At 44.3% G+C, this 17,526-nt stretch overlaps 1 protein-coding gene across 1 annotated transcript in view; it reads right to left on the reverse strand.

The window, feature by feature from the left end:
- The window catches only part of LOC124623024 (AF4/FMR2 family member lilli), a 411,438-nt gene that overhangs the window by 35,408 nt on the left and 358,504 nt on the right, over positions 1 to 17,526 (reverse strand). The window contains exons 9-10 of the mRNA XM_047148815.1: positions 11,866 to 11,920; positions 11,382 to 11,449 (exon numbers count right to left, since the gene is read on the reverse strand). Coding sequence (XP_047004771.1) covers positions 11,382 to 11,449; positions 11,866 to 11,920 — 123 coding nt within the window. The remainder of the gene's footprint in view (positions 1 to 11,381; positions 11,450 to 11,865; positions 11,921 to 17,526) is intronic.

Consider the following 17,526-nt stretch of genomic DNA (forward strand, 5'->3'; position numbering starts at 1 on the left):
ATGCAGAAAATCAAGGAACACGCAGCTTCAGGGCACCTTCGCTTAATGGTGTTGAGGATTACTACATCGACTACACCAAAGTAGAGAAAGTCTTTTGTGACCTTGATAGTGATGAATCAAGTGCCATCAAAATTGTGAAAGCAGTCTTTACAGATAATTTGTCACTGCACAGTGTTCTCCCGCGGACTCTTGGATATTCTACAATGTGCAAAATTAGTGACGGCATTTCTGGGAGTGCCACAATATTTGAAGGAAATGAACCACAATCGGCCTGCCGTGACCTGCCGCTTTCACATAAGCTCCTGGTGACGTCCTGCGATTTACAGAGGAGTTTTTCCGGGTACAAAACTATGCTCAGGGGCACCCCTGGATCTTTGAAAATGGAAAACCTGAAAATGCCCCTTGTGATCCAGTGCAGCTCTACAGAAACTGAAGATTGACAGGAGGTGGTAACTAATCCGCAATATTTTAAACAAGGGAACAGAGTAGTAAAAATGTGGTTTTATAGTTTAGACAGGTGTTATTGTGTTCATTCATTGTACTTCGTGGGTTTCTTTCATTTTCGAACACATGCACGAGTTTCAAAAATACATAATAGTTTCAAACACTGCAAAAAGTAAATACTAGACTCACAGTTTGTTCAGAAGTGAATTTTGTATAATATGGTATGTAAAAAAAGATCTACAGGAGTGCTTTGAAAGGTATACAATCGTTTTATTTTTAAAGGTATATTCGTGTAAGTTTAAGGTCATAAACGACTGCATATTTCGTTGTTTTTAAGGTCATTGAAATCCGGCGCTAGTTATTGAGAGTCTACAAGGACTGAAGTCAATAGTATTGACGTACACTTTGCTATCCTTTGTATAGACGGGTGTAGACGGATGTGACCTGCGCTTTCTACCATACCACAAGACACCGTTTGATTCTGACGGGTTCAATGATAAATGCTAGAGCGCCGGTATTCGCGCAATGATTGGGAAGCTCCAGCTTGTCGCGGTGGGGCATCTGCCGAAGTATCGGACTGCGTGGGCGTACAGTCAGCACGTGAGCTGCCCACGGACCGGAGCCGACACGGCGACGTGTGAGAATCGGCGGAGCGGCCGCTTCCGGGGACACACGGCCGACCTCCCTTATCGACCGCTGTTCACCTCCCCTGCCCCGCCACGTCCCCGAACGGCATGCTTCCGCTCGGCCGAAGACACAGTGGACGGACCAGCAGCAGTCTGGCCGTCAGCCTCAACGCGTCGCGCGCTTCTAGGGATGAGCCCTCCTGGACGCTAGGGTCGCCTTTCTTGGATGAGGGGACAGACTACTGTTGTGATTTATCTGCCACTCGGTAGGAGTGATTCTGGGAAACACAACTAAGCTGTATCATGATGGCCAGTGGCGTAGCTAGACTGACAGCCAGGGAAGGTCAACTGGGTACTATTTCCGTGGGAACACAGTTTTGTAACGGGATACAAAAACATCAAAGGAAATCTGAAAGAGGAGGAGGAGGAGGAGGAGGACGAGAAAGACGCGAATGAATCTGAGGACACTAAAATTGGAAGGAAGCGATACGTATGAATTAAAATGATGAGATTCGGATTGGACTCTGTTGAACAACAGTTCCGTAAGACCTAACCCTCCCTGCTACAGAGGCGCTTGGAAATTTGTGCTAAGCTCCTATGGGACCAAACTGCTGACGTGATCGGTCCCTAGGCTTACACACTATTTAATCTAATTAAACTAACTTGCGCTAAGGACAACACACACCCCAATGCCCGAGGGAAGACTCGAAACTCCGACGGAGGAGCCGCGCGAACCATGGCAAGGCGCCTGAGACCACGCGGCTACGCCGCGAAAGACGCTTGTTTTCGTCTTTGGCTACTAGTTGGAGCTACTCTCGTTATGCCGAGTGGGACAACAAACCAGGGCATAGATAGTACATTTCGCGTTTGTTGGTTTCTTTGTTACGACTTTCCACTGCTCTCCTATGAATTATGAGTCGCTATATGGACGCAAATAATCGGACCTTCGATAGTGCGCTCCGTGCTTCGCATGTACCACACGAAACATGATTTTTGAAATGTCTACCATTTACTTCACTGTCGTCAGGTCGTGTTGATCTCAAACAAATACGATGGCTAAGAGGCGGTGACGATTAAACAAAAAAACGGTGAGATATCAAATTAGGGCCGCATATTCGAAGTTTGCCCTGGGTGCCAGTTACCCTAGTTACCCTAACGATGATGGACGACTCTCGGAAGTGATAATGATGGATTTGCTGCATATAAGTAACATTCACATCTCTTGTTTTCAAAATCTGTTCTCACAAGCGAAACTGATGCGTCGATTCCCAAGGTACGCAAGAGCAGATTTCTTCATAATGTCTCGCTATGTCGACGCAAATATGTGGTTCGCGTGTGTTAAAAGCCACCAATCGTTCGGAAGAATGTCCTTGTTAGACTCTGCCTGTAATGGTTAACTACTTTACCATAAACAGGATCTAACCATTCACTCAGATTGTTAACAACCTCGCCCCAACACTTTCTGTAGGATGCCTGACAGTTCATAAATTTTTACCCTTTTGACTGCCAATTTTATTTCAAAAACATTATTGTACGGTTATTGTAATTAATATCTTAGAAATAACAACATGAAAAGAGTATTTTCTCACGTTGTGGGGGGGGGGGGGGGGAGAGAGAGAGAGAGAGAGAGAGAGAGAGAGAGAGAGAGAGAGAGAGAGAGAGAGAGAGAGGAGGGGAGGGAGAGAGAGGAGGGGAGGGAGAGAGAGAGAGGGGAGAGAAAGAGAGAGAGAGAGAGAGAGAGAGAGAGAGAGAGAGGGGGGGGGGGGGAGGGAGAGAGGGGAGAGGGGAGAGAAAGAAAGAGAGAGAGAGAGAGAGAGAGAGAGAGAGAGAGAGAGAGAGAGAGAGTGAGATATGCAGGCCATACACGATTATTCGTAAGTACTAAGAGGATTTCAGAATACGATCGCGCAAAGACCACACATATTGAAAACAGACGCACATCAGTGGGCAGAGTATCTCTCCAAGTTTGCAACTCTCACTACAGGTGCTCAATGTGAGCTTCGTTTGTGATGTGGCACGCATTAATTCCTGAGAGCAAGTCGTTAACACGACATGTACGGAAAGGCGCGAAGGCAACCCGCTCTCCCCGTCTGGTAACTGGGTTGCTTAACTGCAGGTGCGCACTAATTCGATGTGCCAATACGGAGACGAGGGTTGATAATGAAACTTGTGGACAGCACAACCTGTAGGTGCAATCTGTAATTGTAAGGATTCTGCTAACCATTAGTAGACTTCCTTTAGGCAGTGGGACAATGTTACATAGCAATAACATGCACCAAATTCCAACTGGTTCTCTGATAACCTATCGTGGGAGACTCACCTACCCATGGTAGACAGAGGTTTAAAATGCTTATTACACTGTTGCCGTTATCACCACCAGACACGTCTGGCGTGCTTTACGGAAGATGCACCTAAGATCACTGTCTTCCCCAACTGCTTTGACTCCTGAATGTCAGCTATTAAATATACTGTACCGTAAACTAGAGGAAAAATGCATTACCGCCGACGATTTTCCAACAGTGGAAGACGAGGCTTTTTGCAAACCAGCATGTCATGTCGCATTAGGATTCTTTCACGAACAGTGACGCTACGGGCAAAGCTGATATGGACTTTATTACAGGCGTCACGACGTTTTAGTGACGTATCCAGGAGACAGAAAGCGGCGCATCCACGTCAGCTAGTGCGACATCTGCCGGAAGTGGTGAACGGTGACGACAGTCTACGAATATACAGCTAGTTGTGGTACAAGCGTCTGTGCCACCAACAAGATTAAATTGCCTGAGAGGAGTTCTGCTGCCTAACGCTTTCTTGGCTGCTTCACTGAACGAACTGTAAGGATCAGACACTTAATGGGTAATGCGGCCAAATTTAAAAGGTCTGACCTCTTAAACCACACTTTCAGGAGTTGTTCTTTTAATAAGCAGAAGAAGAAAAAAGGAAACAACGTAAGGAAGATTAGGGTCTAATTACACGTCGCCCGTTTTCAATTCCAAGGAACCATCCTAACATTCGCCTTGGCCATTGGAAGAACCATATCCGTCAGATGCCTGCGCGAAAACAGTTAAACAATACAACACAGTTATCTCACATGCTCCAAACTACTATACGTTACATTTGCTTTTATGTACGTGAAGACAATCGTCCAATTGTTGTCCTCTTCGCATAAACTGCTTAGACACTGAGAATTTCAAGGACGTGGTTAAAAATTAAGAACATTTCTCCCACGAGAGGGAAGACCGTATTTCTACTTCTCATCTCCTTTTATGCGCCTTTTTGAGACGCGCACCGAAAGTATTAACAAGTTTTCTGTCTTGCAAGTGCTGCATCAAGTTGTCAGTTTGCACAGAATAACGGCAATCGGCGTAAATAAACTAATACTTTCAGTGTGTCATTACGTCTACTGTGGATACTGCTGCTCATGCGATATATATGGTGAGTCTGATTGTGTATAATGAAAGGAGTACTACGAGGTACGTGAAGTTGCAGGCCATGTGGAGGCACGCATTGAAGCTCTCAGTGTTTCAGTTGCCTTCCGGGAAGGTGGGCGTGGTCGCCTGTCAACTGTGATGCGCACCGGGCATTATGAACAGCGACGCCACCAAACGACAAAGCCTAGAAAGCCTTATTAGCAAGTAATTTTCCTCTCGACCATTGTAAGTTTCTGCGATAGTGCATAGTCTACATATGTAAAAACCTGAGTTCCACATAAAGCAACCCGATAAAAGACCTCGATACGAAACCTCTTCTGTAAGTTGATTCTTTTGCCGCTTGTTTTCTGAAATTTTGATTGTGGTCAGGGAAGCACACAGGAACGGGGCAAGAATCCAAATACCAAGAATTTCTTATGGGTATTCAGCAATCTGAATCGAGCTCCAGGGCGATTTTCTTAACACTTTTTACGTAAATTAGTTATTTTTCACCATCTTTCCTGCATTAATCGTCTCACAAAAACGATAATACTTGAGAATATGAGATAAAATCTACAAACACATACTGCAGTATTAAGTTGGATTACTGGAAGACCTGGTTGGAAGGGTTCTAGGGAAGTGCAGCGCTTCTGTGCAGGACACCGCACAAAAAACACTAGTGTACTCAATACTAGGGTACTACTCCGGTGCCTTGTGTAATTGCCAAGCAGCTGATGCTGGCACGACGTAATTTTCAACAAGTATCTACAAGAGCTGCGAGCAACACCCACTGAAATATTTGCAGACAACTAATCTTTCAATAAAACCTTAGTGTCACGCTTGATCGACACGTGTTTCCCGTGGTCACAGCTCGTATTTACGGCGCGGCCTGTAAGTCGTGGAGAGTAACCGGAGCAGCAAAAAGCGTCACGAAGCGGCGAGCTGGAACGGCAGCCGCGAGGGATCGAAATGGCCAGAGCGGCATCGAGAGAGATCCCAGCGGCTTCTGCTATGAAAGCCGTGCGGAGGTTAGTCGGCTACCGTCCTCCGTGTACATTCAGACGTAAATTGCTTTCAAGTGCTTTTTTACATCTGAATTTGTAGCCAATGGGAATCGAACCAAAGGATACAGCGCAGCAACTGAGGCGGCAACAAAATACATTTCGCTGCTATACGTAAACATCCGGAAAACTAAGGGTATTTTCTCCCTTCCGATACACACCATACGTGCGACAAAACAAGACTGGTGCTGTGTTCACCATTAACACACAGCAGGTTAGATGATGACTATTTCTATTTCTGCGATCCGGGTACATGCTGAAAGTTATTTTTCGAAGTCGTACAAAATACATGAACTTACTTACGTTTTATTATTGTACACCTTCCACCCTCCACCCACCCCACCCCCGCGTACTATGCTACATTTAGCAGTACTTTTATGAAATATTCTTTTAATTTAAGATCTATCTTTTGGACAATATTTTAAGTCAATGCCTGAGTAAATATTGACCACGCTTAACTGGACGATAATTGGTATATTGTTTTTGTTGTAAAGGACTGTGTGTTATATCACTGATCACACATCCCAGCCATGCAGTCAAATGTGATTCTTTTCCTGCGTCCTGTGAGACGCACAATGCTAGTAGCAGTCATGAACTGCCTACCCAAACAGCAAACCTGTATTGAGTGGTTGGTTGGTTCGGGGAAGGGGACCTAACAGTGAGGTCATCGCTCCCATCGGATTAGGGAAGGATGGGGAAGGAAGTCTGCCGTGCCCTTCATTTGCCTGACGCGCTTTAGGGAAATCACGGAAAACCTAAATCATGACGGCCGGACGAGGGTTTGAACCGTATGCATCCCGAATGCGAGTCCAGTGTGTTAACCACTGCGCCACTTCGTACGGTTAAAACCTGTATTACTAGCGTGAAGGGCACCTGTAAAATTTATCATCATCTTATTAATGTTCAACTAAATATGTTTTGAAAATATTTTGACTCTACTAATCATGTCCGTTCTGCATTCCACTCCAGTAATTAGTATCACAGTTAATTTATCAAAATAGGGAGCAATTGCACCTATCTACAATGCTACCCGTAACAACAGAACACCACAGGCACGCGAGTAATGAGTAACGGTAATGGATAACGTCAGGAGCGCCCCAGGAAAGGGTGACTGGACCGCTATTGTTCTCTATATACGTAAATACTCTGACAGACAAGGTGAGCAGCAATCTGCGACGGTTTCTTGATGATGCTGTAGTGTATGGAAACCTGTTACTGCTGAGTGGCTGTAGGCGGATAGTGGATGACAGACGAGGTTTCTAGGTGTAATGGATGGCAGCTTGCTCTAAATGTAGAAAAACTTAAGTTAATGGGGATGAGCAGAAAAAACATTCCTCTAATGTTCGAATGCACTATTAGCGGTGTGCTGCTTGACGCCAGGGATGGGAAAATCCGGCCAGTTAATACCGATGCCGTTATTTTAGTTCTGAATAACCGGTATTATTCGGCATTTGCTTGGTCTCGGTTATAACAGGTTTTTTTCATATTTTTAGTAATAGTCCAGCAAAAAACGTACCAATTTGCCATAGCGCTAAATTTTTAAGTTTTTAAATAAAACATTTTTTAAAGAAACGAGTACTATTTATTTGTAAAACTTCCACTGCTTTGAAATATTAGATTATTACAGAAATTGGAAAAAGCGATCATCACTACTTTAATAACAGCGCCTAAAGCTAGAAAATAGCAACAAACACTTGAAGTAAGGATCGGTACAGCATTGCAGAGACAATAACGAACCTGTTGCCCTGTGGCATGGCCTACTTAGACGGTACGGGTGCACCTGGTTTATGCGCTAGATTCTCGCTGTGTCCTCCGACATCAGTTGTATTGCAGAATGGTACCATCACCAGTTTGGAAGTATTTCACGGAGTGCAGTAGCGATGTAGTACAGTGCTCCATTTGCTTTACAAGATTAAAAACGGGAGGAGGCACAACAAATGTACGACATCATGCAAGGAGAAAAATATCCACAACCCTCCTTGGAAGTTTGTGTAAATATGATTGCTATTACTGTAATTAGACTGACATCCTATAAACTCGGGATAATAACTGAACCAGTAATTTTGTAATTGCTAACAAATGATACCATGGAGTATTGACGATGCAGGGAAGTCATCAATTTGCGGCTTTTCGCCCTCGCTGTCGCCGCATCTGTCTCCTCCACCTTCGCTTCCGCTGGAAGCAGTGACAACGATTTCTGCCGCAGCCCAAACCACACATAGATCGTTATCTCCTATTCCTTCACCTTCATTAGAATTTTTCAATATATGTTCGAAGTTTACATTTATTACTGGAAGTAATAGCAATAAAAAACTGGAAGCTGGTTATTTCAAACACCGCTTATTTTGAGCGGTTTCAACATACAGGTTAAACTGTAGACGAAACAGAACCGGTGTAACCGAATAAACCGGCTATTTCAGCGATAACCGTCCTCTGTACTTGACACAGTAGCGTCGATTAAATATCTGGGCGTAACGGTGCAAAGCGATGTGCAAAGGCATCGAGCACGTAACGTCGGTTGTAGGGAAGGTGAATCGTCTACTTCCGTTTATTGAGAGGATTCCAAGAAAGTATCTCGTCTATAGAGAAAACTGTGTATAGGAAACTGGTATGAACCATTCTTGAGTGCTGATGGAGTGTTTCTGTTCACCGCCAGGACGGATTAAAGTAAAACATTGAAACAATTCAGAGGCATGCAACTAGATTTGATAGCTGCAGGTTCGATTAACGCGAGAGTATTACGGAGATGCTTCGTGAACTCAAATGGGAATCCTTGGAGAGAAATGACGTGCTTGAGTACAACAGGAAAGGGAATGTAGTATCACCACACACAAGGCATCTGAAGAGTTAGAAATAAAATACTGTGACACACTTTTTATTTATCCATACTATTACAATAAAATGTACATTCATCCAAAGGAAAGACAAGAAGAGAATAGACGGTTCAGTGACAGTAAAAAGGTAAAGTATCGATGTAGGAAAAACAAAAAACAACTTTCGGCTGTTGTAAGTTTGTCGAATGCGGCAGCTCCTTCCCGTTAACCACTCTCGTTTGTCCATCCTAACAAAGCATACGCAGATGTAACTGGCAAATCTTGTACTTTATATTATTCTGAATAACAACTTGGCAAGTTCATCAAAAGTGTCTATCAATGTTGCCCTCACAGACGTTATGTTGTGTATTTTCTGTTTTAGAAGCGGTTTGTCAGGATGAACAACGTACATTGTTCAAAAACAGTCAGACCGATTGCAGAACGCGTCTTGCTGTTGGATCATTGTATTCAGAATATAACCATCTTTAAACACGAAGTCCGATTCAATTTTGCTACCACTGCTTCCTGTAGGAATTAAAATAAAACTTTCCGCGGTCAATCTGCTTATCGAACAATACTACTTTAATCAGCACCCACGGCCTGATACACTCACCAGTCAGTAGGCGATAGCGATTTCATTGTTTCTTACAGGACTTCTCATCGATACTAACGCGATAGCCGCGCGGGGTAGCCGTGCGGTGTGAGGCGCCTTGGCACGGTCCGCGCGGCTCCTCCCGTCGGAGGTTCGAGTGTGTGTGTGTGTGTGTGTGTGTGTGTGTGTGTGTGTGTGTGTGTGAGAGAGAGAGATTAAGTAGTGTGTATGCCTAGGGACCGATGACCTCAGCATTTTTGTCCTATAGTCCTTACCACAAATTTCCAATTTTTCCTAACGCGATAATTAATATGTTTGGATGTAAATCCAGTACGTCGTGCTATCACTTTTGTGATGCGTCCTTCCGACGGAAAACCTTTAATTAACGCTCTGCATACTTTCGCGCAGATTCATTTAACTTTATCGTTTTCACATTTGCTCACTGTTACCCGATGAAGGAGACATAACACACGGTATGATGGTTTGTGGCCTATGTATGTAGATGATAAGATCAAGTACTTAGCGGTTACAAACTGAGCAATGCAGCGGACAAGTAACGCATTTATGAAACCATCCACCATGTTGAATGCTGTGAATCAGCTGAAATGAATTTAAGTGATGTCCTACGCTACACTAAGCACACTACTGCTAAAACATTTAACGTCTAGAAATCAAGCGGAATGCTATGGCTAAATGGTATTTCACTTCAAGATCACTCACCTCTGTGCAGTTTCGCCTTTACGTTACGGCCGTTATACGACCATTGCGCATAGTGAGACAACGCCGTTTCGTTCCTTTGCGGGCACGTGACACAGTAACGAAAGCACATAAGCGCAACAGAGACGAATGAGCAATTGATTTAGCGATTATACAGGCCACAAATGGAGAAATCCATTGACATAAGCTACTTGAACGAAGGACTGGCTGTTATCCGACACCTGGGAACACGCATCACGGAAACGGCGAAGCTAGTCGGCTGTTTGCGTGCTACTGTCGTCAGCATCACTGTACAGAAGTTGAAGGACGGGGAACTGACGAGTAGGCGACAATATCCAGAACGAAAATTTCACTCTGCAGCGGAGTGTGCTCTGATCGCACTTCCTGTTAGATTAAAACTGTGTGTCGGTCCGAGACTCAAATTCGCGACCTTTGCCTTTCGGGGCAAGTGCTCTAACGACTGAGCTTCCCAAGCGCGATTCACGACCCGTCCTCAGGGCTTCAATTCTGCTCTCCTACCTTCCTAACTTCACATAAGCTCTCCTGCGAATCTTATGTGAAGTTAGGAGACGAGGTACTGGCAGAACTGAAGCTGTGAGGACGGGTCGTGAATCGCGCTTGGGTAACTCAGTCGCTAGAGCACTTGCCCCGAAAGGCAAAGGTCTCGAGTTTGAGTCTCGGAACAGCACAAAGATTTAATTTGCCAGGAAGTTTCAGGCGACAAGATGTCGGACGTCCACGCCTCATCATCGAACGCCAATGTCTGACGCTTGCCCGTTGTATAAAGCAGGATAGGCGGCTCTCTGTGGCAGGTATGATTGAGTACAATCAATGCTGGTGCAGCAAAAGTGTTTCAGAGCACATCGTTAATATGGGACTCCGCAGTAAACGACGCGGACGTATTCCCCATGTTCACACATACATCATCATTCACTATGACTGCAGCGAGTACTTACCATCGAGATTAAACGGTACATCAATTGAAACGTGTCGCCTGATCGACGCACCACGTTGCTTGTTACACATGGGCGATGGTGGTGTCTGGATATGCTGTCATAAACGAGAACAGCTGGTCAAAACTTGGAACGCGAACGGATGCAGGCTGATGTGGGCAGCATTATGCTACGGTGAACATTCACCTGGGCTTCCATGCGACCTCGGGCGTTAATTGAAGGCGGCAGGAAAACTGTGGACTGCGTGAACATTACTGTGGTCCACGTGCAATCCTAAATGTTTGATGACTTCCCTCCGGGAGATGGCATTTTTAGCACGACAAACGGCAGTGTTAAAAGATCAGAATCGTGCTACTGTGGTTTCAGGAGCTTGATACTCGACTCTTACCAAAATCGGCTGATCGAACGCGATGGAACACACATACGACGCTATCGAAGGGCCAGATATGCGCCCACAAAACATCGGGTCGTAATTCACGGAATTGCATGACTTGTACGGAGACATTTGGCGCAGTCAAGTTGTCCTGTACTATTGTTATCATACTTAAAAGTTGCGAAACAGTGCCCACTGTATGACAAATCACCTCTGTTACCAATTTCAGTTGTGGGTTGCGTTTCTAACGACTTCCAGGGGCAACAAAAATTTGACTAAGCATTTTGCGTAATTATTGACTGAAATTAAATGTTTCTCATAACTTGTTCATTAAGAGGCATAATATCATGTTAAAACTCTAACACAATACGACAAGTATTGCAGTCAGAACTTACGGGTGAGTGACGCCTGGAAGGCCCGGAATGTCCCTGGCCAGCAGCAGATCTGCACCGGGCGGCTGAAGCTGCAAAAACAAACCAGGCGCGTGAAGGCACACCATCTGCTGAAAATCTGCAGCTACACAAAAGAATGCGTCCTGCGTCCACTAAGCCACGAAGGCGCAACTGTTGCGTTTCAGTATCTCAAAACATTTTTAAAAATGTGCGGGGAGGAAGTCTTTAAGAAACAATGTTTAGATTCTAGTAAGTCCGAATTGCAAGGGTGAATCAATTTAGTTCTCCGTTGCACAGTTGCGAAGAATCATAATAATATCGTTACTTCATAGCCGCTTTATGCACCATGTTCAAATTCACGGTTCACGGGCTATATTCTGCTAAGCCCCGCAGCGCCCAGATTCCGATGCAAGGGAATACCGCGACGCTACTGGACCACAGGATGCATGCTGTGTGAACTTCACCTCGATGTCAAGTATTTACTCACCGGATCCGCCGCATCGCTGTCGTCGGACAGCGTCAGATCCTTTTCCAGTAGATCCCTGCAACAGACGAAAGACATGTGCTTTTAGAAAGACGCATTCGTTTATATCCCAAAACTTGCCAAGGAGAACTACTGCGTCACAGAGTTCTCGGGCATAGGCTAATTAAGGGAAGGTGACCGCATCGCTATGCTGCGGTCAGCAAGTAACGCACAATTTTATGCAGATCACAGATATGGCTATAATCAATCCATTTAAGAGACCATCACCAGTGGTACATCTTAATCTTTTAAATGGTTAATATGTTAGTCACAAAGCTAATCAAACGTTTCATAGTAATGAAGAACGTTAGGTAATAAATTTAACGTACTACTACTTCTACCGCACTTTCCCACGAGAACTGAATCGTTACTTCTCTTATCCACACCTGCTCGTACAATACCAGCATCTCACCTGGAACGATCAGTGACGCAATGGGTTGGGTATCACTTGATAGCACCTTAATGGTTGTCCTGTGCGTGTCAAATTTAAGAGAACTCTTTCTTATGTACGTCCGCACGTAATTTGTCCTCAAGGAAACGGCTCTACAGCAATCTGCTATAACGCCTAAAATGTTTACAATGGAAACGTGACATAAAATACTTTTTCTATTAAGCTAAATCCTGGAGCGGTACATCCTGAACAAATGTCTTCCTTGGTAAGGGAAAAACATAATAAAAAAATAGGAACGGAAGAGGGAACTACTCTCAGCACAAAAATCTGAGACAATTTTTCCTCATTCTGCAACCTTGACAGTCCTTCGGGATTACCTGTAGGAAGATTTGTGCAAAACGAAGGTGATATTCGAGCCCGACAACATTCGCTGGAAGCACACTGTTCAGAACTATTACACTAGTGCATTTGGTGCTAACTAGGTCAACACTCCGCTATCAATGACAAACCTGAACAGAAGGTTATGTTAGCGGAAGCTCTGTCAACCATTCCCATTATGGGTCTATGAACCTGGGTGAATAACCTCATCTCTCGTATGAGTTTAACGGCAAAAAGCACACCTGAGCTGTCACGTCTTTTCGCTGAATTCGCTTAATAGCATACATGTGACCAGCGTAATTCGAGGTCTCCTACGAGACTCTCAAGTCTCTCCCCAGAAGCTTCCGTACTTTTTTCACTTAAACTCCTGCTACTGCTTTATTTGACAAAATGTTCCGTGTTCCGCCAGCACGTCCTTCTTTTTCTCAGTGCTGCTGCGGTGACTGAAGCCAGTTCGCGTTAAGTAATAAAGCAACGCCTATTAAAACAAAGGCATAAAGGCTTGTCTACGTAAGCCGTATGCAAAATTTACCTAAATATTGCTAAGAAGATCGTGAGTCACCTCACAGATGGGAAATTAGTAAGCTTTTGTGTGGTACGCCCTGGAAACCTTACACACGAAATTCGCCCACTGCTCTTTTACACGGTTGCTTAAATGTTGGCGTTCGATCATTTTTCCTCCTCTTCGTCACGCTTTACACCCTATATTCTGGGAGATCTCCGACTGCACGGTGAGTCACGAACTTCTGTTTCGATTCTATGCGACGAGGTTGTCTGCTTATCACTAATTAAGAAAGAGCATCAAGAATTTGGGCTACGCAACGTTCAAATTTCAACTGCAAAAGCATTACTTACGCATTTTACCGTTTCTTGGCAATTTCCATAAGAGAAAAATGCTTTGCTTGAAGCTGGACAGGAAATGCGAACTTACATATCCTTGCAATATGCTGACAAGCGGAATCCCGGTATTGCGTAGAGTCTTCTTAACGATAACTTACAGATGCAGAACTTCATTTCTGCCTCAGGACTATCGTTGCTAGTCGGCTGCCATTCTTCTGTCAACAATCGATCGCTGTCAAGGGAAGCAAAGGAAACTAGTCAGAGATATTTTAGTGATTCAAGTCGCCAGTGGTACGACGTTCACAACAGATATTCGAGGAAAGCAACGGCTACGAAAGTAATTCCACGACGAACAGACACTACTAAAAAAAATTGTACATGAAATAAAAACATGTATTTACGATTATTTCGAAACATTTACAACTAACTATATTCAGGGCCCTTGGGAAAGCAGGGAATTGTAGCTTTACAGTATCACAGAAAACAACGCAATAATGTTTTGATTATAGTAATTATTTTTTGGGTTCGACGCATAAACAAGATAAACGCGACATTTTCCCTTAAATTTGTGCGCTCGCGTTTGAAACTATACAATCTTTTGTATACAGAACAGCATCTTCCCTCTTCGGTATAACGACAAGATTATTGTTCTATGACTAACGCCGACACACTGCTAAATCTGGTAGGTCCTGAGGGGGCGTTTCGCATATTGCAAGCAAAATTCAAATTACAACGAATGTTATGGTGAACGAATTTCTACTAAACAAATTATCCACGCTGTAACGCTTCGACTTAACGGTGTCTTATTTAATTCTAGCCTTTGATTCAGGTAATTACATGATCCTCCATACTACAGTGCCTTAGGCCCAATTAAAATATTTGCGAACCGCCGGATCCTCTACAGATCGCTGAACGTCGAATTTCAGGTTTGGGGGAAACATCCTTACAGCCCCCTGCAAACTTTCAAATTCGATGTTTGCTGTCCAGGGATTTGACAAACAAGTGTCCATTTGTCCAATTTAACCACACTTCTAAAATAGTTGTTAAGCTCTGCGTATCATGTCGCGATGAATGGTGCAATGCGGGATTACAAGCTTTAAATCTTGGAAATTTGTTCCAGACGCCAGATCTCATATTTTAGATAATGGCCAGGCAAACAATTAGCTATTGCTTGACAAACTCAAGTTTAAACGGTCAACCTTGTTTAGCAAATAGGCCGTAAATCAAAATTTCAATCAAATGTCACATTAAGTCTATGTTGGACAAACGTGACAGCACTCATAGTTGGCAAACTGTTTACTTGTATAATGTGATATTAAGATAGTGTATGAGTCGTGTATGAAAAGTATGCTTTCCTTGAACGAAAGTGGATTTTTGGTACTTAAACTGATAATTTAATTGCTACGTTAATAACCCGCTCGGGTAGCGGAGCACGTTGAAGCGCGTTTCCGGGATTCGGGAATACGAGTCTGCCTCGCATAGAATCCGTCTCGCGGATTAACGACTACATTTGGTAAGCCGGACGTCAAAGACCCCGGGCTAGGACCCATGTCCCACCTGACTTACACGATACACAAACACACTCAGAACACGTTCTCACACTCTTACATGCGAATACTCTAGACGCACACAGATGACATACGCAAATTCCGTCTCAGGTAGAAGAAGAATTGCTACGCTACTAATAAATCGGAATTATCTACCTAAGGTAAGACTGTTCGATTGAACTATTGAACAAATATCTCGACTCTTAAACTTTATCGCGACCCTTAATCAATGTAAACTTGCCATCTTCTGTAACAAATGAATGAAATGACAGTTTATGTCCAATCTGTCAATTCAGTATCATGACATGTTATATGTAACGTCTGCCCATCCCACACATAGTCATTCTATGGAAAGTCATCCTTTAATTTTAATGATATTCCTTTCCTTCGACGGCGACAAAATTAACATTACGGAAGCACATTCGGAATTTAACATCCGGTATATCTATATTCGCTGTTTTATCGTAAATTATCGAGTAGCTGACTAAGGGAGCCACAAAGCAGTTATCTACATGAGTGCGGAAACACATTTGCTCCCGACTGCAAATCGGTTTTCTGTGTTCCCTCGAGAACAATATATGAAAACTAACACACACGTCGTTTGCCGCCTTACTTGTACCTGTTGAAAGACTGAAATTTCAATACAGTGGCAGAACAATAGAAGACAAGTAGACAAACGAAAAATTACCCATCACTCCGTAGCATGAATATTGCACATTTCAGAATTCCAGAAAACGATAAAGCAAAGTAACATGCACTTAAAAGCAGTTTCGAACTACTTAGACGCTTTTATTTGGGTGGAGCTCGATTTACCAGTTCTTCTGAAAGGTAGGGCGCTGTTCAAATGGCTCTGAGCACTATGGGACTTAACTTCTGAGATCATCAGTCCCCTAGAACTTAGAACTACTTAAACCTAACTAACCTAAGGACATCACACACATCCAAGCCCGAGGCAGGATTCGAACCTGCGACCGTAACGGTCGCGCGGTTCCAGATTGTAGTGCCTAGAACCGCTCAGCCACCCCGGCCGGCTAGGGCACTGTTCGTTCTAGATGGTTTCAAGTATGGCAAGAAGTCCCATCGACGAAGTCATCAGAGATGGCACTCAACTTCGGATTGAGGAACGATGGCGAAGGAAATTGATCGTGTTCGTTTCAAGTGAATCATCCCTGCATTTGCCGCCGGCCGGAGTGGCCGAGCGGTTCTAGGCGCTTCAGTCTGGAACAGCTCGACCGCTACGGTCGCAGGTTCGAATCCTGCCTCGGGCATGGATGTGTGTGATGTCCTTAGGTTAGTTAGGTTTAAGTAGTTCTTAGTTCTAGGGGACTGATGACCTCAGATGTTAAGTCCCATAGTGCTCAGAGCCATTTTGAACCTGCATTTGCCTCAAACGATTTAGGAAAACAATATAGGTGCCCACACAGAAATTTGCACCACCGTCGTCCCTCGCTTGCTAACAATACCACGAGTTTTTGTGGTGGAGTACTCATTTAGGTTGCGCGATCAGACTATCAGGCATCAGAAAAGTTTGCTTGGACTGATGGGTCACGGTAAACGTGGAACAGACCGAAGAATTGAACACAGACCGCATGAGACAATGCATCCCGTTTACCGAGAAGACACTGTTTGGTGAAATGGCAGATATATTACCATGTCCGCAATGTTTACACGTGATGAAATGGTGCCTCTGACGGGTGTGCTACTGGCTCTCACCAATAAACTGGAACGTACGGTAGTATCATGTGCGTACAGGTGTAGTTACCTACAGTAATCAAAGCGACTTAACCTATGACTCCTGTGTCATTCTATCGCTCCCTGCTTGTATCTGAATGGTTTGGAGAACTCTTTAGGACCACGGCGGTGCTATTTGTGTGGACCCGCAGGTCACGGGATCTCGGTTCTACTGAGTGCCTCTGGCATGCCATCGAGTGAGCTGTGAGTATTGTATCCACCATGACTAATATCAGTTATGTGTGGCTATAGACGGATCATGGGTGAGGATGGCTTTCCCACGTTTTCGGTCTCTCGTGGACTCGTTGCGCAACGCCAGGTGGAGAGGGAGGCAGACAGTCGGGGAGGGGGATATGGTCATGTCCGCAAAGATTTTTCATCGCTAACCAGGAATGATACGAAGAACGTCATAGTTGACAGCGTATTTCACAGGACTTTGTGGCTGCTAGTCCTTAGTGACGTCTTTTCACGGTGAGATAGTTGCAGTGAATACGTTATCTCAGAAAGACAACCGGTCGTCGACAAATTACTGGTCCGACAAATCCTTCCGCGCACACCATACATCAGGGGGCGTGTTTTCTGCCCGTCTGCCCACGATATGGCATTTGCTATCAATTAAGTCATGAAGTTCCGTGCAACTTTGCAGACATTCTGGGAGAAAGCTAAATTATAAGTAAGAACAAGCACTACTACTCAGCTATAACGCAGAACCTCACCAGGCAGAGAGAGATGAATGTG

The sequence above is a fragment of the Schistocerca americana genome, chromosome 7 (assembly GCF_021461395.2).
Source record: "Schistocerca americana isolate TAMUIC-IGC-003095 chromosome 7, iqSchAmer2.1, whole genome shotgun sequence".
Taxonomy (NCBI): Eukaryota; Metazoa; Arthropoda; class Insecta; order Orthoptera; family Acrididae; genus Schistocerca; species Schistocerca americana.